At 42.0% G+C, this 12500-nt stretch overlaps 2 protein-coding genes across 7 annotated transcripts in view; both read right to left on the minus strand.

Moving 5' to 3' along the window:
- evlb (Enah/Vasp-like b) overlaps positions 1–7628 on the minus strand; it is a 54272-nt gene extending 46644 nt beyond the window's left edge. For 2 of the 3 annotated variants that reach the window (XM_073932262.1, XM_073932260.1), the window contains exon 1: positions 7301–7628. In XM_073932262.1, the coding sequence (XP_073788363.1) occupies positions 7301–7305 (5 nt within the window). In that variant the 5' untranslated portion in view covers positions 7306–7628. 3 annotated transcript variants of the gene reach the window in all.
- A 3298-nt stretch (positions 7629–10926) lies between these two features.
- Positions 10927–12500, minus strand: part of LOC103909376 (uncharacterized) — an 8557-nt gene continuing 6983 nt past the window's right edge. For 2 of the 4 annotated variants that reach the window (XM_073933884.1, XM_073933883.1), the window contains one exon: positions 10927–11688. In XM_073933884.1, the coding sequence (XP_073789985.1) occupies positions 11645–11688 (44 nt within the window). In that variant the 3' untranslated portion in view covers positions 10927–11644. Of the gene's footprint in view, positions 11700–12500 lie in introns of all 4 variants that reach the window. The other 2 variants (XM_073933881.1, XM_073933882.1) reach the window with 1 other exon arrangement.

The raw sequence follows: 12500 nt of genomic DNA on the forward strand, positions 1-12500 counted from the left end.
TCTCATCATTTAATGTTATTTTATGCAGTATTTTTCAAGCTGAGACTGTTGATGGAGAGAGTTACTTTAAATACTTGAGCTGCTAAAATCACACACACACACACACACACACACACACACACACACACACACACACCCTTGATGATGAATCAGCTCCTGATGGATAGATGAAGGCGACCTCTAGTGGACAAAACACACACACGTACACGCACACACACGTACACACACACACACACACACACGCACACACACCATATTGACATATTGAGCTTTCTCTTATTCATTCATTTTCCTTCAGCTTAGTCCCTTTTTTTTAGATCACCACAGCGGAATGAATCGCCAACTAGTCATGGGATGATAACCGTGATCAAAGTATACGGTGATTTGGAAAAGTGCAGGTTTTAAAACAGCCAAAATTTCCTGCAATAACGTTGCTGAGGTATGAGGATGATTGTATTATTTAATTTTGTTTCTGACAGCAGTGTCTCCAGCAGAAAAGATCCCCAAAGATGCTTTAAACTGTAATGAAATCAGTGTTTTACACACTAATGAAGACAGCAGAAGTCAATCATTCATTTGAGTTATTCAGCCTGACATGTTCACATGTTCAATCTTTCATAAATTATAATATATTGTGCAGAAAGGGGAAAAGGTTTTGTTTTTAGCAGACATTTAAAAGACTATACTAGAGCACAATACTGTGACACTGTCATATGTTTATCCAAGGTTATCATACCGTCACAGTCTTATACCAGCCCAACTATTCCAGCATATGTTTTACACAGCGGATGCCTTTCCAGCCATAACTGAGTACTGGGAAACACCCAAACACACTCATTCACACACACTCATACACTTCGGCCAGTGTAGTTGATCAGTTCCCCTATATAGCACATGTGTTTGGACTGTGGGGGAAACCGGAGCACCCGGAGGAAACCCACGCCAACAAGGGGAGAACATGCAAACTCCACCAACTGACCCAGCCAAGACTCAAACCAGAGACGTTCTAGCTGTGATGCGATCGTGCTAGCCACTGCGCCACTGTGATGCCATTTTCATAGTCACGTTTTGTTATTTATTTAGTTCAGCAAAGGCAAGCAGTGGCCCAGAAGACTCGCCTGTTTAATATTCTTTTCACAGGAGCTCTAGGTAAGCTATAGTCAGGGAACTGTTCTGGGCTCCAAATCTACAGTTTCACTGTGGCAGATCCATCGCTTAAACCACGTTAGTTATAATGTAAAACGCCCATAATGATGCTCTAAACTGAGTGGAGGAGCAACTTCTGTAGAGCAGAACCCCATAATGTCAGTGCAGATTATATTGTTTTACACACACACACATTTAAAATAAAATATCTAATATTAGACTTGGTGAAAGCATGCACTCGCTCTCCAGATTAACTGGAATACATGTGAACAGCACATATAGAGTCTGTGTTTCCTTTACACATTATTGACAACATTACATATCCTATTCTACAACACCACATCACTTACAAAAGCCAACACTATTCTAATATCAGATATAAATCATATACATACATAAACAATGAGGCCATTTATTAGGAAATTAAATATAATAATTATTATCTATTAGAAATGAACTAATCACACTTTAATAATAATATTAATATTAATGATGATGATGATGATGATGATGATGATGATTAATATTATTATTATTATTAAGTAGGATATTGTTTATTTATTTTTTAGAAAAGTCTACTTTTACAGTTTGACAGATGTAAACCACTGCAGAAATGTTCTACCCAGCAGGCCCATGTCATATCCAGCACAGATACTGAATAAATAACCTGCTATAGATTAAAAGAATTAACGTATGATTTTTGTTTTTACAAGCTTTAGAGGCGTATCGTAAATTCCGCTTGTAAATAACAGGTCATCTATAGCTTTCACCATGAGGCTGTGTTCAAAATGACATCAATGTTTTCAAAGTGCACTGTGAAGGGAGCACAATAGTAAACATGAAGATCGCTAAAACTGAACTGTAGAAATAGTTTGAAAGTAAATGACAGCTAAGAGAGATCAGCTTACTGCTTTATTATTTAATAATTCCAGCTTTGAATGTTAGATTGTTCTAAATGAATAGGGCATAGGGGGGATAAGTGGGAATAGAACACAGCCAGGAACTCTGTTTCTAACTACAGCTCCAGAGGTGTAGTTGTAGGTGCTCAAGTTTGCAACGCAGTTTGCGAATGTTCGTTAGAACGACGGATTAGGGAAACAGCAAATCAACAAACTATGCTTGTAACAACAGAACTTGCGACCTTAGTTGGCTAATGATGGTTTTGGGAAACGCACCGCTGTTTAGCTGCCCTACCTGTCTACTGTTATTTCAAGAGTTCACACTTAGCTGATGATTAATTATAAGCAAGTTTGGCATGCTGTCCCGGGAGAGAGCCCTGAGCTCGAAGGTTCTTGAGCCCTGGGCTCCCTCTCGTTTGGAGGAAGAGAGGGGAGCCTTGAGCTCAGGTAGATCTCGACAACTCCCCCTTGATAAGAGCTGATGACTAAAAATTGAATGCTATTAAAAGATATGCTGCATTATGAGATTACTTGTATTGCAAATTTAGATTTATCAATTTACTTGTTGTGCATGTTTTTGGACTGTGGGGGAAACCGGAGGACCCAGGGAAAACCCACGCAAGCACGGGAAGAACATGCAAACTACACACAGAAACGACTACCAGCCTGTTAAAGGCAACGTTCTTGCTGTGAGGCGACAGTGCTAGTCACTGGGCCACCGTGCTGCCCTATGGAGGGAAAGGTGAAGAGGTAGGGGTGGAAGGGGGGATTCTTCAAATCGAAGATGACTGTAGTGAAAAAACCCTGACTCTTTATAGTGTGTTAGGAATGGCCTGATTGGAGGATCATGCATGCTAATGCAGAACCAGCCGTGTTCAATCATAATCACGTGCTCCTCTCGAAATTAGTTTATGAATAAACTTCACTTATTAATAATGATTTTTTGTTTTCTTTTTTTAAGTCTTTTTGTCTCAAGGGCAAGAAGGTCTCTGGTTTGAGTCTCAGCTGGGTCAGTTGGTGTTTCTGTGTGGAGTTTGCATGTTCTCCCCATGTTGGCGTTGGTTTCCTCTGGGTGCTCCGGTTTCCCCCACAGTGCAAACACATGCGCTACAGGGCAGTAATGGAGCATTACACATGTTCTCTGGAAAAGTCACTCACTTTAACAGTAATGCAGTACTCTCTGCTGTTCGTAATGGATTGAGTAATGGAGTTCCTGTTTAAGTTTAGTAGCTAGTAACTGTAGACACTCTTTGTCAGTGATTAGCACAACACTGCTGTACACAGTAATACACACTTGCACTTGCACAGCCTTGGGTGTTCACAGAGCAAATGAGCAAGCAGTTCTGCTGTAAACCATACAGATTGAGCTCCTGCAGGGTCTAGAACAGGAGAAGAGGGATCTCTGCCGTCGGGCAAACTTCAGTATAGAGCTAGAGCTGTGTGTGCGCTACAGGACAGTGTGTGATTTCACTGATGTATTTAATCAACAGCACACCACACACAAGCGTCACATGTGCAGATACAATAGCTGGAAACCGACGACAGCAGACGTCTCGTACACCATCACCGACTGTATTATTATTCATTCATTCATTCTCATTCAGCTTAGTGTCTTAATTCCTCAGGGGTCACCACAGCAGAATGAACCGCCAACTTATCCAACAAATGCTTTATACGACGGATGCCCTTCCAGCTGCAACCCATCACTGGGAAACACCAAGGTTATTATAGTTAACGAAAACTAACAAAAATTAACGAAAAAACGAAAACTAAAATGTAAAATAATTGTCGTTAACTGAAATAAAAATAAAAACGAGTTTTTTCAAAAACTAAAACTAACTGAAACTGTATTGTGTACATACAAAACTAACTGAAACTAACTAAAATGATAGCAAAAACCTCCTTGTTTTCGGCATCGCTGCCGATGTTTGTGTTTGACCCTTTCACACCTGAGAGTCTCCTGCTGCCATTGACCAGATTGAGCCGGTTCTCCTAGAGCTCATACACTGCGGACAATTTAGCCTACCCAATTGCTCTTGTTTGGACTGTGGGGGAAACCGGAGCATCCGGAGGAAACCCACACCAACACAGGGAGAACATGCAAACTCCACACAGAAACACCAACTGACCCAGCCGAGACTCAAACCAGAGACCTTCTTGCTGTGAGGCCACTGTGCTACCTGCTGCACCACCGTGAGGCCCTAAAGCTTACTATACACACAAATAATGATAATTATGCAAACACAGAACACTCAGTAAACTAACATGGCTGATCAGAGCACAACAATCAGCACAGACGCTACACAAAACATCACGACGATAAGCGTACAGCTGTGCTAGAGCTGTGGAGAACCGCTGGATTAACACATATTTAAGATCTGGTTTGGGTTCATTGTTTTGCCTTACAGTGCGCATGCTAGCTAGAGTAAACGTTCATACAGACGTGATCAGTATTGAGCTGAGCAGGAGGACGTGTGTTCATCAGCGCTGGACTCTGGAGTATGCCACTATCCGCTTGGGAAGTCTTGAATGTTTCCGGGTTCAAGCCGCTGCTCATTTGAATTGAGACAATATTCATTCATGACCATTTTTTAGTCATATATCACACATTAAAGTGAATTATTTATAAAGTCATAGTGTGCACAAGGGCTCTTGCCCTGAACACCAGTATTTTAACAATTTATGAAAAATGAATCCCTTTCTGGCCATCAGATATTAGGCATGGATATATATACATGATTTCTGAAAGTATTACAGCACTTTGTAAATGTTTATTATTACCATTTGACGAGTCTCCCTATTCAGTTTGATAGAGCGCTTAAACCCAGACGCAACTTCACCTGACGTCACACTTAAAGAGCCCATATTATGGGTTTTTGAAAATTCCCCTCCATGTAGTGTGTAACACAGCTCTAAGTGAAGTGAAGTATCCAGCTAAGGCTTAAATCTGTAAGAGTTCAGTGTTTAAAACGGTTGATTCATCTATAAAAGAGTCGACTCATAGTGCTTCAAACGAGTCGCCTTGATACCGAGTCATTAGGTGTTTCGCCATGACGTACGAACGAAACCAAGTTATTCACGTGCACGCACGTGATGCAACCCGGGAGATTTCAAACATGAGGCCCCGCCCTCTGACGCAGCAACCCAGACACACACACACACACACACACACACACACAAACATGCCGGTGGATTGAAGTCACACTGCAGATGGATATTATCGAGTCTCTACCCAAAGATGAAACCTCAGCATTATAACCAAGCAGTTGGAAACCTCTGGAAACTTCTGGAAGCTACAGGCTACAAAGAATACTTCATCAGAGTTTGTTAAAGGAAGGATCAGTAAAGAGTAACTTACTGATGGACATGTCAGGATGGGTTTCTTCCTCCATTTCTCAAGTGTAAGTACGCGATTAAAGTTGTTGCCTCGTTGACTCGAGCTTGCAAATGTATTTAGTTGTGATTTGTTACTTGTAACCGAGTGTACTGTATCAGGTTAACTGGCTATATTCTCTTATCGCGTGCAAAGTCACGTTTAAAACGCGACGCGTGCTGCTTTGTTTACGGAGCTCTGTGGACGAGGGTAGTGTGTGCGTGCGCTGTCGTCAGAAGGTATGTGTGTGTGTTTGTGTGTGTGCGCGTGCGCATTGTCGCCCGGAGGTCTGTGTGTGTTTTTGTGTTTGTGTGCGCGGACGATGGCAATGTGTGTGTGTGTGTGTGTGTGTGTGTGTGTGTGTGTTTGTGTCTGTGAAAAGAGCAGAGTGAGACAAGCTAGGAGATCTCCTCGACAGTTTTTGCTCAATAAAATAGTTAGTCGTTTGAATTTTCAAGTCCATCGTCTGTATTTACATTCACCCACTGGCAGCTAAACTCCACGCCTACACTATCGAGCGTGTATGAACTGTGATTACTCTTATATTGCTGATTAGCTGTTGGGCATTTCACTCTCTGACTGAAGGCAGTCGACCAATCACAACAGACTGTCATCGGTCCAATCAGTGCAGATTAGCTTGGCGCTAAGGAGGGGTTTGGGAACAAATGAATCACTGGACGATTCATACGGGAGTCGCTGGGATAATTAGGTAAAAATAAATGCAGATTATGAGACCACGAAAGTGTTTTTTGACCTTGCATGCATAATAGACTGTTGTTGGAGACCCTTACAACCAAGATATGACCCTATTTCATGTATAATATGGGCTCTTTAACAACAAGCAGATAGTGTGAGTGACAGCTGATGAACTGAAGCACCTGTACACGCTCGAACCCCTGACCTGCTGATCACACTCCACATCAGTTCATCTATACTGGACACCAATACCAGTATAAACAGCTGATGAGCATACTGGCGACACACTCCACTGATCAATCAGCTTCATTGATAAACACACACACACGTGTTTTCATGCATTATGGGGTCTCTCCCTGCAGCTGATGTGTGTACTGAACATCCTGCATATCCTCTCTCTCCTCTGCATCTCCACACTCCTCCACTCTGATCTATCAGCTGATATCCTCCATATCCACATACACACACACACACACACACACATCCACACACACACACACACACACACACACACACACACACACACACACACACACACACACACACACACACACACACACACACACGCTCAACATCTACTGCTACTGTATAGACTTATATAGATTATAGACTTGTGGGGACATTTGGTACCCACAACGGGATGATTACCAGGATCTCTCTTTCTCACACACACACACAAGAACAAATCTGCGCGCGTGCCCGCGTTACCATGACAACAGCAGCTCTCGGCGCGCTGACCACGCCCTCCGTGACGCATCACAGCTGCCGAGGCGAACTATCCTGATGATGATGATGATGATGAATCTCCATTTGTACAAGCGTTTCTGTCTCTGTAACACTCAAATAAACACTGCAGACCCGTGTGTCTCTCTCTCACACACACACACACGCGCACACACGAGCCGGTGGGCGGACCGCTGCTCGGTAAAGGCCTCGGTTCACACGCCGGTGACCGGACAGATGCTGCAGATCTCCGGTAGAGCCACATCAGCACCACAAACACCACAAATATACACAACTGAGCATTACATCAGCACACACACACACACACACACACACACTGCCGTCATAATCCGCCGCAGCATCAATAATCATAATAATAACAGCAGAGGAGGAGGAGAGAGAGAGAGAGAGAGAGAGAGAGAGAGAGAGAGAGAGAGAGAGAGAGAGAGAGAGACTGACTCACCTCATGATTTCCCCGTTATTAGTCTCCGTTGAATAATGTCGGTGTTGTCGGTGTTCGGGCCTCTGGATGCCGCCGGTCAGCGGTGATGATGATGAAGATGATGATGATGATGATGGAGGTGATGAAGATGAAGCAGAAACTGCGACAGGGGCCAGACGCGCTCTCGTGTGCTCGGGTTTTTCTCTCCGTGCTGAAATCCGCCGCTCACGTCCATCTCACAGAGATCTCGGCGGCTCTCCGGTAGATGCCACCATCATCATCATCATCACCGTCCGTCCGTCAGAGAGAGAGGGAGAGAGTCGGTCCGCGTGCGCTGATTCACCGCTCTGCCCACCGGCGCTCGCCGAAGAGACAAACACAGCCGAAAAGACCCGAAGAGCCGAACAGAACCGAAGACCCGAACAGAGCCCAACAATTTCGTTGTACGATACTGTAATGATAATATACTGTAAACTTTATAAACTTTAACCATACTTTATACGTTAAAGTTCGTATTCTAATTCTAAGAACAGAGTCAAAAAGAGCCGAACAGAGTTAAAAGGAGCCGAAGAGCCAAACAAAGTCGAAAAGAGCCGAACAGCCGAATATAGCCGAGCGCCGAAGAGCAAGAGGATCAGATCAAACATCATCTTCACAAGCACAGTGCATCCTAAAAGTTTCATACTAGTGCTTCACCTTTTCAAACACATTACTTTACACTGGACCACAAAATGAGTGTTGCAAACATCTGAAAGCTGAATAAATAAGATTTGCATTGATATCACGATGGGGCAATATAATTGGCTGAGAAACAGCTACATGGAAACCTGGAATCTGACAGCTTGAATAATTTACAAACTGAGATAACCGCCTTTAAAGGTCGACAATATTACATTCTTACCAATCCATGCTACTAATCAAAGACAGAGTTTTAATATATTATCATTAAAATATGAATAATTTGAAATGTTTACAGTAATGTCAGGGAAATTACTAAATATCTCCATATTGTATGTATATCGCCATGTTCTGTATGTAATATTCTGATGATTTTTTGGCATTAAAGATCAAACATCTGACCCATATAATTTATTTTTGGCTATTCTTCCCAACATCCATGGAACATCAGGCAGATTTTGTGTGCAGCATCACATTTTGTTAGCATTAATCCAAATTACTAAATTACAACACCCATAATGACAACAGAAGTTTGTTTGAAATATTTGATAATTTGTTTTAAAAAATAACACTTTTAGTAAATTTTTAAGTTATTCAGGACTGTAAATATATATATATATATATATATATATATATATATATATATATATATATATATATTGCACTGATGGATGCCGCTTTGTTTATGTTTTGTTGGCTGATATAAATCCCTCAAACGGATTAGATTTTAATCTTCTTTGTCAGACCTTGTGGTCGTTATTTAACACTTATCAAGCTGTCAATTAGCATTGCCAAAGCATTTTGATTTCTGTCATGTAGACTTTCAAACCTTTAACAATTAAACAATATTTTATCTAGAAACTCACGGATTCTTCTGCGGACGCCATTTTGTAATCAGACGCGGGAATTCATTTGGCGCGCGGAATCGCCCCCTACACACTTAAAGGGGCAGTTCACCCGCAGATAAAAACTCTGTCATCGTTTATTTAGCTTTTGTTTCAAGCCTTTATCAGTTCATGTCCTCTGTTGAACACAAAAGAAGATATTGTGAAGGAAACCTACAGAACTATAGTATTTGTTTTTCCTACTATGGAAAACATAAAGGTTTTCAGCTTTCTTCTATGTGCACTATTTGAGGAAGAAACCATTTGTAGGGGTGTCGAAACCATAGTGAACTTTCTGAAGTACACACAATCAATCCCACAATGCACTGCAACCCATGTACACTGCGATTAAATCATTAGCATCAGCAATTATATTAATTATAATTATTACGCCTGAATGTGAGTATAGTTCCTAATACTATCATAGAAAATGGCAACTCTTCATCTTCCCTCTTTTTTTTATTTAAGCGAATACTAGTGATCTAATATGATTCAACACTCTATGCTAAGCTAAGCTCAGCTAAAAGTGCTCCCACCAGACCCAGAGATCAGCTGAATGGATTCAAAATGTTAAAACTGAAGTGTTTAAGTTTAGGGAAGGGGGGTAGAACTCGCTGGCCTGATTCTACATGTACAATCGGCATTATCAGCTAAAGCGAATGCTCCAACTGGCTGTTGTTTAGGAATGAATCAGAGCATAAGATCAAAAACTGAAGAGACATAGCAAACAATTCAACTATGTAGGCGTCAATAGCCCAGTGGTTAATCTACACTGTCATACACAAATAACAGTAAATGCCTTTAAAAGCAAAGATAAAAACAAAACAATTCCAGTCTGTGAGACGAGTAGTTTTCGAATTCATAGTAAAAACAGTATGTGAGAAGTTCCTGGATGACCGACTACTTCTGGCAAGATTCTGAAGTGTGCATCCACTAATGCAGTGGTTCTCAAAATGGGGGTCGGGACCCCCCGAGGGGTCGCGGAGCAATGAAGGGGGGTCGCCTGGGGATTTCCAAAAATCTATTTATTTTTATTAAACCATAAAAATTACCATACTTTATCCATAACTATACTGAAAATAAAAATAGTCGTTTATAGTTACTATATACTTTATAGTTACTATAGTAGCTTATAGTTACTTGTTCTATTGGATTGCGACCCCTGGGGTAATTACATTATATTAAAGGCAGCAATAGCGTCAGATGCGTTTTGATTTTATAACATCAGGTTATACTTTCTGGCACATTTAAAGCACTGACACGAATTTAATTGGTGTGTCTGCGTCATTGCATGCAAGGTTTCTGTATTTATAACCACCTCAGAGGATATTGGGGGTCGCGAGTCACTGGCATTGTTATTTTGGGGGTCGCAGGCTGAAAAGTTTGGGAACCCCTGCACTAATGGATGCTACGATATCCCATAATGCACTGTGACAGAATTTATGAATGAGATGGATTAAAGCAGCACAACTGACGTGGGTCACGTGATAATGACAAATGGCAGATGTGGAATGGTGTAGATACTCACATTCATACTATATAGAACTCTGTGAATGAGCTGGACTGCCCAGAGTCCTGACCTGAACCCACTGAACACCTCTGAGAGATCTAAAGACGTAAGTTTTCATTTATGGGTGAACTGTCCCTTTAAATAGAGTAGGTTAAATATGTCATGATGTTATTATTGTTGGGGCGATGCGGTGGCGCAATGGGTAGTGCTGACATCTCACAGGAAAAAGGTCGCTGGTTCGAGCCTTGGCTGTGTCAGTTGGTGTTTCTGTGTGGAGTTTGCATGTTCTCGCTGCGTTTGCGTGGGTTTCCCCTACAGTCCAAACACATGTGGTATTGGTGGACTGGGGTTGGCTAAATTGTCCGTAGTGTGTGTGCGTGAATGAGTGTGTATGGAAGTTTCCCAGAGATGGGTTGCAGCTGGAAGGGCATCCGCTGCGCAAAAACATTTACTGGATAAGTTGTTGGTACATTCCGCTGTGGCGACCCCAAAGTAATAAAGGGACTAAGCCGAAAAGAAAATGAATGAATGAATGAATATCTAGTTTTGGAGGCAAGAACTATTGTTGGACTCAGTGACATTTTAGATTGTTTATTCTAGAAATCATGGTGAAAAATAGAGGATCTTAATTATGCTCCTTAGAGAAAGATAAATAATCAAAACACAGTCTAATGTATGAATACACACAAACACATTCAAAACGGTACTACGCTATGATTATTGTCTGACCCATACTAATCCACTATTCAGTACTTTAATGAGGACGTCTGAATCCTGTCATGTCATCCAAAACAGCCGCCAGACTTAGAAACAAATACAGTTTATAGCCACTAAACAGCTTTACATGCAGAAATCACTAATATCTCTAAAGCTCCTCTTAGCGTGGAGCTGTCCATGAAGAGAACACTCTCTCAGCATCATCATCATCATCATCATCATCATCATCATCATCATCATCATCATCATCATCTCTTATGATAGACCCAGGTAATAGTCACCTGATGCTGGAGCTTCTAAACTACAACACAGCAGAAACAAACACACACACACAGGCACACACACACACACACATGCACACGTGCACACACACGCGCACGCATACACACACGCATGCACACGTGCACACACGCACACACACACACACACACACACAATGAATCTGTTCTGATGTAGTCCTGCTCCAGAGTCAGGCGCTCTTCATCCTCCAGAACGCTTGTCATCAGTCAGTAGCAGATCTGGAAGTACTGACTGGGTGATCTGAGGGGGCTCTTGAGGACCGGACAGGGGGAGACCTCAGTTGATCCAGTCCTTCTTCTGCACTGAGGCCTCAGGAAAATCTGCAGAGTCACTAAGAGAAGAGGCAGAGGAGGAAGAGGAGGAGGAGAAGAGGATGAGGAGGAAGAGGATGAGGAGGATGGGAAAGAAGAGGAGGAGGAAGAGAAGGTGGAGAAGGAGGAGGAAGAGGAAGAGAGAGGGGGAGGAGGAAGAAAGAGGAGGAGGAGGAAGAGCACACAGAATGAGAGACAGCATTCAGAGGCTGGTGATCCTCATCTTGTCCTGCATTCGTCTGATCTGTGAGTAATCAGCAGAGTAATACTCTGAGTTAACTGAACCAGAGAGTAGAGATGTATAAATGGACTGCGGCTTGAGTTTGACTGCAGAAGTATGAATGTTTTGTCTGGTCCACTTAAGGTGCTGGACTGGCCTGCCTGCAGTCCTGACCTGTCTTCAATAGAGAAGGTGTGTGTTTCAAAATGCATCAATGAAGAGGCCGCACTGCTGTCCAGCTGAAGACTTGATTGCAGGAGGAAAGAGACAGAGTTACAGCCGGAACTCTTCAGCACTCGCTGTCTTCAAGAACCAAACTTTGAATAGTTCAGAAATACTATGAACACCACAAGGAGCACATTAATGATGTGTGTCTGCAGAGAAACACACGTCAGAGTAAATGTGTAAATCACTGCGTGTTTGATCTGTGTCCCCACACTGTGTCAGCTCTGTCTGGTTTGGGCTTGTCTAGAACACATGTTCATATTTAGGTTGGACGTGTCATAATATATATATATATATATATAATACTGTATATATGTGAAATTATTGCCTCGGCATTACTCATTATCAAGCTGTTGATGATTCTATCCTGTATTTA

The sequence above is a fragment of the Danio rerio genome, chromosome 20 (assembly GCF_049306965.1).
Source record: "Danio rerio strain Tuebingen ecotype United States chromosome 20, GRCz12tu, whole genome shotgun sequence".
Lineage (NCBI taxonomy): Eukaryota > Metazoa > Chordata > Actinopteri > Cypriniformes > Danionidae > Danio > Danio rerio.